The 15,214-nt window shown below is 36.9% G+C and overlaps 2 protein-coding genes across 3 annotated transcripts; both read right to left on the bottom strand.

The window, feature by feature from the left end:
* Positions 1-1,129: 1,129 nt before the first annotated feature.
* Positions 1,130-9,568, bottom strand: LOC122094335 (farnesyl pyrophosphate synthase 1). Of its 2 annotated transcripts, XR_006144738.1 has the most exons (13): positions 9,268-9,568; positions 7,148-7,172; positions 6,841-6,956; positions 6,619-6,705; positions 6,354-6,470; positions 6,182-6,270; positions 5,445-5,496; positions 4,206-4,301; positions 4,058-4,102; positions 3,860-3,949; positions 3,699-3,770; positions 1,491-1,791; positions 1,130-1,335 (listed from the first exon to the last, which is right to left on the bottom strand). XR_006144738.1 is itself a non-coding variant. In XM_042665102.1 (12 exons), the coding sequence occupies exons 1-12, from the start codon at positions 9,397-9,399 to the stop codon at positions 1,663-1,665; spliced, it is 1,050 nt and encodes a 349-aa protein (XP_042521036.1). In that variant the 5' UTR covers positions 9,400-9,568; the 3' UTR covers positions 1,481-1,662. The 2 variants fall into 2 exon arrangements, 1 of the variants encoding a protein (XP_042521036.1); XM_042665102.1 differs by lacking the exon at positions 1,130-1,335 and having other exon boundaries at positions 1,481-1,791.
* A 2,117-nt stretch (positions 9,569-11,685) lies between these two features.
* LOC122093404 (E3 ubiquitin-protein ligase At4g11680-like) lies at positions 11,686-13,892 on the bottom strand. The gene is made up of 3 exons (XM_042663741.1): positions 12,837-13,892; positions 12,331-12,709; positions 11,686-12,085 (listed from the first exon to the last, which is right to left on the bottom strand). The coding sequence occupies exons 1-3, from the start codon at positions 13,325-13,327 to the stop codon at positions 11,939-11,941; spliced, it is 1,017 nt and encodes a 338-aa protein (XP_042519675.1). The 5' UTR covers positions 13,328-13,892; the 3' UTR covers positions 11,686-11,938.
* Positions 13,893-15,214: the final 1,322 nt, after the last annotated feature.

The raw sequence follows: 15,214 nt of genomic DNA on the forward strand, positions 1-15,214 counted from the left end.
AAAATTAAAAAAGAAAAATTTCTAAATATCTCCATATATAATTTGAGCTAAATTATTGCTCAACCAAATTCTTTATGGAAAAAAAATCATGAATTATCTACGGTCGAGCCCACGATTTTAGGTATCGATATTATATTAATTGTATCAATCGATACATATTGATATCACCAATATCATACAACAACAACAAAGCTTTTTCCCAACTAAATGGGGTTAACAACATAGATCTACAATTGGTCAAGATAAAAGGTGAAAGAAATGGAAGGGGAAAAAAACACCTCCAGAACATCCCATTGTGATGATATGGAAATAATAGAGGGTAAAATGGTCCAAAAAACTAAATATCAGTAATTTCGAGGGGCAAAACTATCCGATCAAGCATCGATATTACCATCGATATTAATGTCATCTGAGGTCGTTACGAATGCCAATATTGCTACTGATGTCAGTACCAATACTAATAAAGTTTTTTTTACCATGAGAAGAATAGCATATGGGGCTTATTCTCAGCATTTTCAGTTGCGGTAGAGCCCTAGTGAGAGTATGGCACACGGCACACTAACGCTTGCGTGCCAAGCTCTTTTGCCTTTTGAGCTGCAGGCCAAGACAAGATTGTTCGACTTGAACATTGTTCTTCTAGGAAACCCATCTCACCGACTGTAGCTCTCATAAAATGTATTTCCTGCATGAATAATGGTCCCTCTTGGATCTTCAAATCACTTTTTTAAGTAATTGGTATCAATATTACCAATGGGGTTGGTAGCCTAGTGGTGAAAATACCCTCAACTCATCATCCTTTGAGTTGACTGATTGTGGGTTTATTGTGGGTTTAAATCTTGACATACCCACTATTGCCCATTGGTCCCACGGAAGCGTCGCTTGCCGTACGGGGTATCAGTATTTATATCAATCGCTATTAATATAATACGGATCAGATAGTATCCAGAGTTTCGAAAATCAAAATCAGATCAGTTGCCCATGACAAAACATGTAAAATTATGAGAATTTCCACCATCCTGATTAACAGTCAAAGACATGGCCAAAAAGCCATTCATCTTGATTATTTTGGGCATTAATGATCATATTAAATCAGGAAATTGATCCTTAGGAGAGAAGTAATTACTAGACGTATACTAAGCCCCCTCGCATGTATTATTATATTAATTTTTTTTCAAATTGAGAAATAATAATTAAAAAATAAATGTGAGAGGGTGTCTATTCAGAGAATCCTTACCATCTACTGTTGCAGGATATATTGGGCGAAAGAACTCTCTCCTACTGGCACAGGAAAAACCAGTGTGTGAGACCAATGAGAGGGCACGCACTCTTCAGCACCTGGTGCACGGAGGCAGCGTCATCTTTTCGTGCACCCTGTCTCCAGCAGGACAGGGTTTTTTTTCCCATACATATGTGTGTGTGTGTGTGTGTGTGTGTGTGAGAGAGAGAGAGAGAGAGAGAGAGAGAGAGAGAGAGAGAGATCTAGAGCTTACCCTCTACACATTAATGAAATTCAAAATGTTGAAAGGGCAGAAACCTTGCTGGAAAGGGACCTGCAATAGGACACAAACACCACAAGGAGAAAAACAAACATAAACTATGGGGGGGAAACGAATCAAAACTCTACTTCAAGGCCCTCCCATGCCCCTCTTGTTGCTACTTTCCCTATTTCTGCCTCTTGTAAATCTTTCCCAAAAAGGACTTCAACACAGCTTGCACTGATTTACTTGGATGAGCTTCAATTGATGATACCAGCTTTTGGTAGCTATTGCTCTCATACTCAGCAAATGCACCCTACAGAATTAAAACGATGCAAGCCGTCAGTAGCATATGTATGGGGGGACAGAAACTCCAAATCTACATATGCAACATCACTGAATGTGCATGGAAGACACAAATTTTGGTCACAAAAAAACCAGACTTCAATAAATAATGCAGGAATTTAAAGTTCAAGAATGCAGCACTCTACCCTTCCATCTTATTATGGTGTCTCAGAGTCCTAATACCATCTTTCAGTTGTTCTTAATACCATCTTTCAGTTGTTCTTACCAATTCCATTGTACTCCCTTTTATGTCAAATGCCCCAAAAGATCACAAATGAGATTTATCAACTTGATCTGAAGATCAGATGATGCAAATCACCATGCTTCATGTAAAGAGCAAAATTTGAAGATATCCTTCTATGCTCAAACCAATCCCATTTGTTTCTGCCTGATATATGATGCTTCTACAAATTTGGTCATCAATAGGACAACTTATATATTGCAACACCACCCCCCCCCCCCAAAAAAAAACCCCATATATTAAATCTCAGTCCAAAAAGACACCAGGTGGCAGAACAAAGCTTTGAAAATGTGCAAAACTTTGGCAGCAGAAAATACAATAGGATAGTCCTCCACGTGATTCAAACTAAACCACCGTTTTTTCTAACCTATCAGAACGGTTGTCTAAAGAACCAACTTTACACGTAATAACATAATGAAATATATCAATTTACCAGATACGATACAAAACAAAATACATCAAGCATTCATTTGGAAAGTAGGAAAGAAAGATGAGAGTGACCATAGTTGAAGTCATAAAGTGACTATCTCTATTCACAAAGGTGGCTGTGAAAGTAAAATATCCAATCAGAGAGCTCCATCTTTCAAGACTTCGGTTCTAGAATAGGAAGGGCCAGCCCAGGACTTTGACCACTTCGCATTTTGCATAAGTGTAACTTGGATTGAAGGTGTTTCAATTTAAATAATTCATGGGTATTTGCTTAGCAGATTAGGATAAAGTTTAGCTTTAGGTGGCATTTGAGATTCCAATACTTATAGGCAAACCTTCATGTTTCTTCGGAGTTGAAACATCCACCTATTTGATAGAAATTTCAATTCCAATGATTCTCAGAGTTGGAGTCGATCAATGCCAAGTTGCTAACCAATCCCACTACAAACTATCCAATTCTCAGCTGTTTGGATCCCAAAGATCTAAAAACGAGCATCAAGTGTCAAATATAAATTCCAAAGCATATATATTGTACACAAATTTATTGCAAGCAGTAATGCAATATGTAGCAGGAAATGACTTATTCAAATATCTAAAGTATTTTTCCTAAAATAAATTAAGGCATTAAAGATATAAAATATAGGAAAGATGTTCCTAAATGCCATTGTGGGAACCCTTTTTCAAACTCAACCTCCATTTTTTGCCATGTGGACTATTGTGGAGAAGATTATTTGGCATTCTGCCCATTGTACAAAAGGGCTATTCCCTGTATAGATCACATGAGAAATTTGGTGGCCCAACTCCACTGCATGACCCACCATGTCGGATACTTTTCTCCTTGTTTTTCCAGCCATCTTTCTTATTTAGACAATTACAGAAGGCATTGAGTTTGCAACCAATTTTAAGAGCATTACAACAATATGCATAGAAGTCAGATTGGTCCAGGATTCAGCATTTGAGTAGGTGATGATTGAACATGTCCACTGAATTGGAGCCGTAACTAGCTGCCAAATGGCAGTTATAGGTGTCTAGGACCCCACCCTCAAATGATATAGTTGTCAATCACTTCTATTAACTATTTAAAGAACCCAGATTTCTATATCATCAGACAAGTTCCCTAATTCATCAAACTTTTATATAAAACAATCTTTGTTTTAACTTTTAAGACCGTGCAACTGGAAATGTAAAAGACATGACTAATCTCAAACCTGAAGATCAAGATCTTTATAAAGTGCCTTTACTTTTGCAACACAAACTGGATCTGCCTTTCCATAGTTCTCCTATAAAAAAACCTCATGACAGATAAGTACATCTTATACAACTTCTAACAGGGGGAAAAATAAAAAATGCATAGAACTGCACCACTTACATATAATAGTTTCTTTTGTTCCTCATTGGAGAGTTCAAGTGCTTTCACAGCCAACCAAGAGCACTTAAAATCTTCAATGTCTGTCCCAATCTGATAACGCACATTACCAAAGGGTAAAGACTCCCAAAAAGGTCAGAGATCGATAGACCAGAGATCAAAAGGAACCAATAAGAAAAAAGGCATAACTCTGAATCTTACCTTACCAATCACTTCAGGATCACCAAAGCAGTCCAAATAATCATCCTACAAAGAAGATGGCAGCAGTTCATTAAAACCAAAGACAAAGAAACTCCTAAGAAAATTAAGGATGAAAAAAAAATCAAGAATTTATACACACAGAAATCACCTGGACTTGAAAATAGGTTCCCATTTCGATGAGTATGTTCTTTACATCCAAATGGTTGTCCAGATTCTCACCCAACATAAGCAATGCACATGCAACCTATTGACATACAGTGAAAACAAGCAGCACATGTCAACATGTTATGCAATAAATAAATAATCATTGATGGAGAACCCTTAGGGAAGGGAGGGGAAATCAGAGTAGAGATGGGGAAAGGAGGATCACACTCAAACATTCATTCAATAATCAAATTGCTCTCTAAATCTTCAGTCGATTACAACCAATATATAGAAAAATAGGAACATGAAATTAGAAACTTAACTGGAATGGAAACTAGCCTAAACTAGGAAACAACTATAAAAGGAAACCAAAGCAAGGAAATAAATCCTACTCCTACGTTCAAGTCTGGAAACTAAAATCATGAAATAAAATACTAAGTAAACTACTAATTTTATTTCCAACCCTTGTTGGACCAAAACCCTGGGCTGGACCGGTTCTTCTTGGCTCTTGGCTTCCAAAGCCGGTCATGCTGGTCCAACCAAGAAAGGGCAGCCGTATCTGCATCAATCATTTCATTGGGAGTGAAAATATCTTCATCAGTGCAACTAATTAACACAAAATGCAAATTGTGCAGAGAACTGTTCAGCATATTCATGGAGCATATAGGCATACAAATTACACAAAGGCAACAAGTTACGTACTACATGCAAATGCAGGTGTAACCTTTCCCCCGGTAGCCAAAGTTTCCACTAGGGGGTGACGAAGATAGTGAAAAATCTCAGGAACCAGTTGTAGTGAATATTGATGAACTTCAAAAGTCACAGCTTTTAATAATCAATCTTTGATGTGGAAGTTGGAAAAACCCCAAAACCGGAAGACCCAGTACAATATGCTAAACTCTAGGAATAACCAAGAAGAAAGAACTGGGATTCATCATCCTCAAACATGTACTAAACTCTAGGAATAAAAAAAAAAAAAAAAAAAAAAAAACTCCTTGTGTACCTCCCGAAAACCAAAAATTTTGGTTCAACAAAAGACTGAAAACTAAAAGAGAGAGCAAAGATGAACCAAGACAGTGATCATCAGACACATTCAGAAACTGAAGCTTCCATTTGTGTACTAGACCACACCGTTGATTTTTTTTTTTTTTTGGAGCAAGTTTACACAACAGGTGAATTCAAATAGTCAGAACCACGTAATATAGTTAAACTAAATACAAATTACATATAACCTTTTACTCACCGGAAGGTAAAATGAATAATAGGCAGTTTTGTACTGAACAATGCAATGATGACTGCATTAAATCCCAAACACTTTATAAATCAGCAAAGGGAAAATAGAAGAGTAACATGATTAAAATTTAAAAGTAAAGTAACAATAGACTGTCTTCATCACAAATGCAAATACTAGCTATAGACAGGCCAGCATAGTGAAACCTTAAAAAGAGCAGAAAGATATTTTCAGAAGCCTCAAAGTCTGCTATACACCAAGTTTCTATTTTACCTTGCCATTCCCTTCATATGGGTAGCACAAAGGCCAGAACAGCACAACACTGTGGCATGTCTGTCGTAATGATGAATTGCTTACTGTCCATCATGAGTACAAATTTTGGTTTCATGTATCTCATGCCATAATATTCAACACACATCTGATCAATGGAACAGTCATAGATGTGTTGAAGGAATGTGTATATAGTGTGTGTGCAGTGATGCACTGTTTCCAGCATGGACACCAAAGTCAAATGAATTACCAAGAGCTGAAAATTTCTCTCTGTAATTCTCATGACTGCAGTAAACAATGGCATGTCTTACTTTTTTGCTCTGTATTCATACAATGCATGAGGTCAACCAACGAAAGGTAAAGATCGTGAGAGGTCAGCCATGTGTATGGTGCTGAATGTGAGATAAAGATGCTTCACATTTATCAAAAATCTCAAGATCTATCGTGTTACTGAGACACTTGCAGTGTTCCTCACTTACAGGGGCAATGTATACCGCGATAGATCTTTTTCCCCCTCAATTGTTGTAATCAAATCAATCATTTGTCCTGAAGATGTCTGAAACTCCACCTGATAATGCATGATAGGAATCAGCCACAACTTTCAGCATTTGGCCAAAATTTAATTGAGAATTCCATATTTGAGACAACCACCTCATTAAATAAATCCAGAAGATCCACATAGTATGGCCTTTGTCTGAAGTGTCTTTTAAGAATTCTGGGAATGTGGTTACGAAGTAGGATCCCATCATTAACAGCAATAAGACCAACCTAAGACAAGCATCATATGATTTTTGATAACCTTCAGAGCCAAGTTAAATGAAAATCACAGAAATGCCAAACCACCATAAGAAAATAACAGAATTAACCCCAGAATATGTCCTGCATGGATACATGCACAGATCACAAACATGCACACCTTAGGCATTCTGAACCAGCAAGGCTGACCACGACGGGTGTGGGAGTTGTCCATAATATCATCAAGAACAAGAAAATATGCCTGAAGCTGCATTTTTTTTCTCAAGAAAAGTTAGATTACATCACCTACAACAGCTGAAAGGAAAACAACTACTGAAACAGTTGCACTAGTAAAAATTACTTCAAAACTCAACCAAAAGCAGGAGAAGAATTCTCTATATACCCATTCAATACACCATCCCAATGTACATGCATGGAAAATTTCATCTTCTGTCAATTCCTTCCCATCTTTCAGCAACCTGTAGCTGTCTATCACAGAGAGTCCTCGATTCAACTTCCCTGGCAATAAAAGGATTCAATCAATCGGCTGTAGAAAAAAAAAATTTGGAGCATGCTACTCCAATAATGCTTATTTGCAGTTAGTTCCCTTTACCAGAGGATAGAAGCTCCGACACAAAAAGATCATGAAATACTGACCAAAGTTTTCTTTTAATAAATAAATGAATCAAGAATAAAAATCAATAGCCCACCTCCAGGTACGTTATAGTCCAGCATCTGCAAAAAAACAAGGCATACAGACATGATTAGAAGCTTGAACACCCCAAAAAATAATAATAATAAACCAAGTCAGCATGAATGCAAGGGTATTATCACATCAATTTTTAATGCTTCAGTTCTTCTTATGCTATTCTTATTCTTTTTCCTGGATCCTTGTTGCCATGGCTTTATTGCTTTAACAAAATCCAATCTAGTCAACCAGATTTCTCATGTCGACAATTCTATCAACATCATGTTTAGTGTTATATTTGCTTTTCCCATGACAGAGCCATAAAAAAATATTCTTTCGCAAGCTCAACTATTGAAAAAAAAATATATCATTAGAAATATATATTGTACAGGTTAGAACATGTTGTAGAAATCTGTAGAACTTCGCAAAACAAATGTTATGAAAACTAGTGGTGACTTTTTAGCGATGAAATATTTGGAATTATCAGGTTCCATAGGTTGTCAGTAATCTTGCATATGGTCTTCAAGCAATTTCTTGAAGCAACAAAGACAATAAAAAATTATTTCCTAATACAGTCAATGCTAGATGCATTTTCTATATGAAAAAGACACCTAAACTTCTAATAAGCCAAGAGTTAAGCTAAACTGATAGTAACCCAAGGGATGGCCAAATTAAATGTAAAGGTGAGAAGAAATTGAATCTTTGTTAGTGCTTTGAACATTTTTTTTTTTTTTTTGGTGGTGGTGGGGGATGTTAGTGCTTTTAGCAGTTGGATTATCCATGGTAGTTTCCTCTCTGTAAATTAATATTATGTACCCACAATGTGAGTCTTACATACCATACGAAAATTATAATTTTTATGATAGTATTGGACCTCCTACACAACCTAGCCTCTGTGAAGAAGCTATACTCCTTTAGTTCATATTGCATGTATGGCACCAACAACTGCAATATCAGTGAAACATTTTGGACCACCATATAGATTAAAGCCCCAATGGAAACGGGCAACGTAAATTCTGCTATTTTTCGGTTGGTATAAAAGGCAGAAATTATCCAAACCTATGAGAAATGTCACAAGATTTCAGTCCCTAGGGCATGCATAGTCTTTTTTATTCAATGAGAAGATACAAGGTGAATCAGCTCAGATACTTTTGTTTGGATAGCTGTACAAAAAATACAGGAATGAACTGAAGCATCTAACCTAATTGTGCCATGCATGTCTATATGCGCAATTGGTTTTCTTAAGGTGATCTTCTAAGCTCAAAACAATTTATACAATGAACTTACGCCTAAAAGTTTCTCAAGCTGGTTCAATTGTTTTTGAACTTCTTCATACCATCCAAAAGGTAATATGGGATCATCCAATTGAAAGAATCATGTCCTGAAAAATCACTTTTATGGATCCATGATTGTTAATCTTGAATCTCAATCTTCCTAGCGAGACCCATCACAAAGCTATTTGATCTTATGGAAGAACTGCTAAACTGTTGCCAACTGTCCTGGTTTACCAAACTAATCACATTTTCGTGAAAAAACCACATCTCATGAGTTACAGATACCATTACGGCATGTCATCAAATAGATGCGGAGCATCATTCTTATAAACCACACCCAATGGCAAAATCATGACATTATGTGCCACAAAATTTTGACCAAGTATTTCGGCAATCTATAATTTTGCAGAGCTCAAATCAGCAACCCTCACAAAAGAAATCCAGCAAGCCATTTTGCAGAACCATTAAAACCTGATTTCAGGAATCAATATCATAATGTCACTTGGAGGATATGTACCCAGAAAGGTACTCAAACTACAGCAGAATGGTGATCCACCCTATTGACTCACCAACAAAAAGTAGTCATTTTAGCCTAAACAATCCACTCATACCCACTTTTCAAGGAAACTGAAAGGCTTGCTGGGCAATATCATACAATGACTGAAACTACTAGCAATCAAAACAAAACTTCTGAATTCAAATCCATGAAAAGCATTAACACAAGATAAGATGTCCACATTAATTAAAATTATAATATAATTAAGTGGGAGGCAATTTAGGCCCATAAAATGAGTGAGAGATTTACTTTAATCCATGGCAATGAACTATTTTCGTAAAAAGTGAGAAAAAAAGGAAATAGTAAAGTTACCCGCTCGACCCATTGTCGAGAATCATCAGTGAACTCGAAAGCAGTATCTTGAAGGAGCTCGGATTTGAGGACCGAGTAGACATTGAGAAAGGTAGATTTAAGATCAGTTGCTGCTCCGTACAAACCTGCCATTACAAGAATTATCACGAATGCTATTTCTTTTGCGGTTTATATATTTAGATTCTGAATGAGTTGTGTTGTACTGTTGTTAGTTGTTACAAGCGGGCCATTTTTTGTTTGTTTGAACCCTAAAAGCTGAAATGAAAACGGGAAAACGGAGGATTGTACAGAATAACTTCACGTGATTCAGAAATTCAAATGGAGTTTAGACAGAAAAACGTGTTACACAACCAGATATTTATCTAGTGGGACAAGGTTGGCACCCACAATTTTCCTTGGAGCTAACTGCTTAACCAATCGAAGGTTTGGGATGGAAGGCTGGCCAGTACGTACAGGGGAGAGAGTGTGAGACAGGCTGGGCAGTGGGCACTCCACCAGCTTGTCCAACCATTTCTCTTCTCATATTAGATAAGAGCCAAAGGACCCTGCCAGTCTGGCATGGGGTACCCTAGATCCACGGTCAATGTGAGAGCGTGGGGAAAGCATCTTCAGTGCACAGGACAAGGGTAGCGTGATCTTTCTACACTGGCACTAGTCTAGGCCTTTGCCCTTGTTTTGACGGATTAGGCTTATCTGTCGTATATGTTTCCCCTTCATGTTTAATACATTTTCCATTCATCCAAAAAAAAAATATAATGTTTTAAATGCTTAGGATTTTAAAGGTAGTGAGAGGGTTGGGCTCATTAGTTATCCTAGAGCTAGTGGTTCAACCAATGGGAAGATTCCCCTTAAAAGTAATATTGTTTCTATACAAAGCTTGAAAGCCACTTCTTGAGGGGTCAATTTCCAGCCTAGACCGACTGGACATACTGAACTAAACCTTTATCTATGGTAAGAGGGTCGAGCACGCTGCCTGCTACAAGAAAGCCACACATGGGAGGTGGGGGGGACAGTCATGGGCAAGGGTTCTTTCATTGGGAAGGAAGAGAGAAGTAGACACTTGGCTGGGCAGCCAAGGATCGTGTCCACCTTTTTCCCTTTTTTAACATATATTGGGAGAGGATTCTCATAAACAAGTGGTATAGGAGACCACGCCAATAAGATGCAACAAAACTGTATCATACAAAGAGAGATAGACATAGAAGTGATGGCATACTTTACCCAATGGATTAGAGAATATGTTCTCATGTATCAACTAAAATAGAATCAATAGCAGCCTGAATAACCTTCAACCAAAGTATGGAATCCTACTTTACCTGAACATGACTTGACAAACCTAAATAATGCAAAAGAAGTTCAATTAATTGGTAATTATTCCATGGCACAAATTGAACCTATTCGGTGGTTCATCCATGGGGAGCTAGTAGGCCAAGAGCTAGTTTACATATTCCTCTGACCATAAAGGTGAAATTGGAATAAGAGATTCCTCTTTAACAACCATAGCAATATATACAAAAGATAGATATTCTTAAATCCAATATCTTTGCCAAGAAAAATGTGTGATGTGGCAATTTCTTTCTTCAAATTTTAATACTGGGTAAGGTTCAGTCACACCAATTTAAGGCCCCACATTGTTACTGATAGTTAAGGTAATTGAGCTTCGTAGATTACAGCATGAAAACATTTCTATTCAATCACACTATTTACTGATCCATAATTGGATTCATGAACAATAAGGTCACATCACTAGTGGAGAAGGAATTCTTCCTTATTTTCTGGTTAAAGGAAAACTTAATCCTTCATACATACTTGTATTGATCTAAAACTCTGTGGGTGAGATGGGCATATGGACCTATCCATGTCCATTAAAGTCTTCCATGGCAGGCAATCATGGTATGGGAATGGATTCAGAGCTATAGGTTTGGGTCTAGCAACCACTTCTTAGTAGTTAAGGTAGATTCAGAGCTATTGAAGTTCATACTTCTTGAGGTCAGGTTTACATATTCACCAATAGGCATGGTTCAAGTAAGTGGAATTGGCTTCCATGGATTCTCGTCGGCCGGAGAATTGGCAAAAATTAGCCTGATGAAAGATAGTAATCAGCCAGAATCAGATCCAGGTTTGGCCTAATCCCATCTGAATTGATCGGCAATTTGATTCCGAATCTCAAACAATACCAATTAGGGAAAGATGGTTTCAGTTTGCCTTTATTAATGTGAATCACCAAGTTAGCAATATATCATGATTCTTAAAATGTTCATGCCTGCAGAGAGGCTAACAAGCAAGCCAGCAGATATGTTAAGCTTCTTTTCATAATCAAAATGTGCTCACTTCTTTACTTCCTTGAAAGTTCTTTTAATCATTCTTTCTAATGGCTTAATGTCTGCAAGGGGATATGTATATGTAAGGGTCTAATCCGTCTAATCTTCCTCCTTCCCTCTTTGAGACATTTAAACAAACATGTTTTCAAGCTGCATCCCGATCTGTACTTTTATCATATTGTGTTGATATATACTGCATCTTGTTCTCCTTTAAGGGATATCTTGATTTTCCCTTTGGGATCCAAACAAACCCAAACTGTACACACTCAAAATAATTAGGTAGGTACATGATTATTAAACAATCAAATGAAAGCTTTCCTTCCTTTCTTCAGCTCTCCTCTTATTATCTATCACCTCTTCAGATCTTGTTTACAGAGAGGACAACCAGATATAATCCTGAGCCACTGATCCACACACTTTTGGTGAAAAATATGGTTACATGGCAACTGTCTAATCTCTTCTTCATCTTTGTATTTGGCCAGGCAAATACAGCATTCCTGAATTCCAATAGCAAGAAAACCAAAAGAGAAATCCATTAGTTCATTATAGATCATGGATGTTGGGGTTCCACACAAACCAATGATTCTACATTGGATGTAATGTGAAGGCTTATGAGAGCTTGGTCACTCTCTTTAATGGCTAGTTCTTATAAAGGCTTATAAGAACTACCCAAGTCTGAAGAATGAGAGTATCTCTTGTTCTACTCTAGAATTGCTAACAAGGAGTAGGAATAATTACTCACTGGAATTTCATTTCCAGGGTCTGAAATGCACTCAGCACCATCACCGGGCTTTGAACAGCTATCAACTTGTTTAAATTTCCAGCTGGGTAGCTGGGAGATCTGATCATCAGATGCCCCTCGATCAGCTGAACCCATGCCCATGTTGTAACCAAGGAGCTTGCTGATCAATGGCACAAAGCAACAAAGCAACAGAAACAGTAGGAAGGGAAAAGAGTAGCTGACAGCATTCCAAGCAAGCAGCATTATGCAGAGCACATGAAGCTTCGGAGCTTGATTGAAGGATCCAGAGCGAGAATCAAAGACCCAAACATTACCCATCACGAACCAAATTGCAAAGAACAGTTCAAGGAAAGTCCTGGATTTGTTCATCAAATGTGATCTGTTTACAAAGAAGGAACCAATCAAGGCTACTTGTAATCTTTGCTTCCAAATATCTAATGGGATGATGATTTTTACAAGGAAGAACAAGAGAATTAGAGAAAGGAGGATCAATGTAGAGTAAGTACCTGGATTCTTCATTGCTTCTCTGCTGTTCAAAATCAGAGTTTCCTTGGATCACAAAACGATGCTGATAGCGCCAGTACAGTAGGGGCAGAGTAAGAAGGCACCCAATGTCATACCCAACAATCCATATGCTTAGAGACCACAATGGCTTCTCATCCCTGGAAGTCGCGAGAGTGAGAGATATGACAGTTATCTGAACAGCCAAGGCTATGAACTCCAAGGTGATCCAAGACCTAGAATTGAAAGGATTTGATCCAATATCAGACCTTGACCCATTCTGGTACTGGAAGACCCTTCTCAAAAAATTAAACCAACTTGCTCTTGAGATCCTCATTGCAGTCCTCATCAAGAACGATGAGGGAGGGATTCTTGCTGATCTATTTCGACCTCCAATGGCTACATGCCCACCTCCAGTGGAAGAAATTGATGGAAATGAAAATGGAATTCCGGAGCCAAACAAGGAATCTGGTGGGAAATAGTAACGTGTATTCATATTTCACACTTCACAGAGAACCAAAACCAAACAGGTTTTGGGCTCTTTAGAGGAGGATGGTTGGCTGTTCAAGTGTCAAATTTCATGAAAACCCTTTAAGCAGTTTCTTTGGTGATGAAATTTACTAGAGATAGTAACTAGACCATAAGCCTATCCTCAGAACCATAGCTCAAAACTATGAAAGCCATGATTGATGATCACAGTATAGCTGGAGACCATGAACTAGAACTGTAAATATGGGATTGAGAAGCAGAAGAGGAGTGGAAAGGAAGAAGAATGATTGAAGGGAGGCAGGTGGAGTTGGGTTTCAGATGGTGACCAAGAATCTAACAGATTTTGCTTCCATTGTAAGTGAATCATGGAAACTGACAGTTGGCCTAACTTTCTCTGTTACTTGAGAACCGCTTCAACAGTTCCACTCCAACTGCATTTTCACCAAATCTAAAAGCAATAAAAAACATAAAAATCAAAACTGCAAATGTGTGAAAACAACCAGAGTTTTCTGATGCTAAACGTTTTCTTAGGAAGAGGAACCTAATTCCAGAGACTTGGCACATAGCGCCGCCAGTTTGAGCCACGTGGAAGTTGATGTGAATTGTCATTTTCCAATATATTTCACTTTTTCCATCATTTTGACTTCTTTTTTTTTTAATCATGCCTAGAAATTTCTACCCAAAAAAATCACTTCTAGAAATAGAACTTGGAACCTATTTATGACCAAAATTTGAGTGCAAAGAGTAAAGTAGTAAACTCTAGTACCACTTTTCTTATATATTGTTGAGTTGATTGACTTACACATTGGTTTATAGGACTTTAATATATTACATAAAGTTTACTTTTTCTTCACAATTTTTAGTTCTTTATGCTTTGTGTCCGATTAGGTTTGAAAATTTTGATGATTCATTTTGATTTTGACAAATGTTGAATGTCTTAACTAGAATTAAATGCTTCAGTCAGTTTTTTGACATTCATCGAAACACTATAATGTTCAATATAAAAGACTGTTTTCATGAAGTTCATTTTGATCAATGTTGTAAGTTTCAAGAGGAATTTTGTTTTTTTCATTCTTAATAGTTAGTACATATTTTCATTACTTTTATTGCATATTGTGTATTCTAGTGCTAAATAATGTATAGAATATGTTATATAAAGGAAATAATCTAGTAGTCTACGGTAGCAACATAGTGTTCAAAATCAAATTATCATTTTGTGTGTTTGTGTGTGTTTTCTTCCATTCTATTTGTTTGATTATGTATAATCATACTTAAAAATTCTTGCAAAAGCTTAAAGACAAAATCCAAATGTTTGGCAACCAAAATCACCATTTTGGTTTTTTACCGAAATAGACCATATTTCGGTTGACATTAGGGCATTTCTGTTGTATATTTAGATTTCAACCAAGGTCAAAACTATAGTCAAAATTACAATCTAGAGTCTTGTCGTCTGGTTGTAAGTAAAAAGAAGGGAAGGGATGTGAGATTGGTTGAAAAGGGGAAAATGAAAGAAAAAAAAAAAATTGGCAACGATGATTGTGTAACCTACTTAAATTCTTGCTATATTTGATTATAATAATTTTCTAAATAATTTTTATTTTTCTTTAAATTGAACATAAAATAAAAATTTAATAACAAAGTTTAGAGTGATTTTGAGTTAGTTATGCAATCATGTCAAACAATGATTACAAAAGTTTTAATTAAATTTTGATTTAATTTGGCTTCCCTTCTTTCTTATCTCTTGCAGCCATAGAAAGCCTTAATAAACATATTTATTTGTCTATTGTGCCTCCTTTTGCCTTTGTGGGCTTTTTATAATATTGGAAGGAGCCCAATCATGGAGAAATAGGATCCAAGGTGCTCAAATGTCTAAGGCATAAATGAAGTTGCCCAT

This window comes from Macadamia integrifolia, chromosome 11 (genome assembly GCF_013358625.1).
Source record: "Macadamia integrifolia cultivar HAES 741 chromosome 11, SCU_Mint_v3, whole genome shotgun sequence".
In the NCBI taxonomy this organism is placed as follows: Eukaryota; Viridiplantae; Streptophyta; class Magnoliopsida; order Proteales; family Proteaceae; genus Macadamia; species Macadamia integrifolia.

What these genes read in the sequence shown, in the direction of transcription:
- LOC122093404 (XM_042663741.1), bottom strand. Translation starts at nt 13,327, where the DNA reads ATGAATACACGTTACTATTTCCCACCAGATTCCTTGTTTGGCTCCGGA. An exon ending in AGAAGCAATGAAGAATCCAG is followed by an intron (nt 12,710 to 12,836) that starts GTACTTACTCTA and finishes CTTTGTAAACAG; the next exon opens with ATCACATTTGATGAACAAAT. An exon ending in ACCCTGGAAATGAAATTCCA is followed by an intron (nt 12,086 to 12,330) that starts GTGAGTAATTAT and finishes ATTGGAATTCAG; the next exon opens with GAATGCTGTATTTGCCTGGC.
- LOC122094335 (XM_042665102.1), bottom strand. Translation starts at nt 9,399, where the DNA reads ATGGCAGGTTTGTACGGAGCAGCAACTGATCTTAAATCTACCTTTCTC. An exon ending in AACAAAAGAAACTATTATAT is followed by an intron (nt 3,771 to 3,859) that starts GTAAGTGGTGCA and finishes GTTTTTTTATAG; the next exon opens with GAGAACTATGGAAAGGCAGA. An exon ending in ATAAAGATCTTGATCTTCAG is followed by an intron (nt 1,792 to 3,698) that starts GTTTGAGATTAG and finishes TTAATTCTGTAG; the next exon opens with GGTGCATTTGCTGAGTATGA.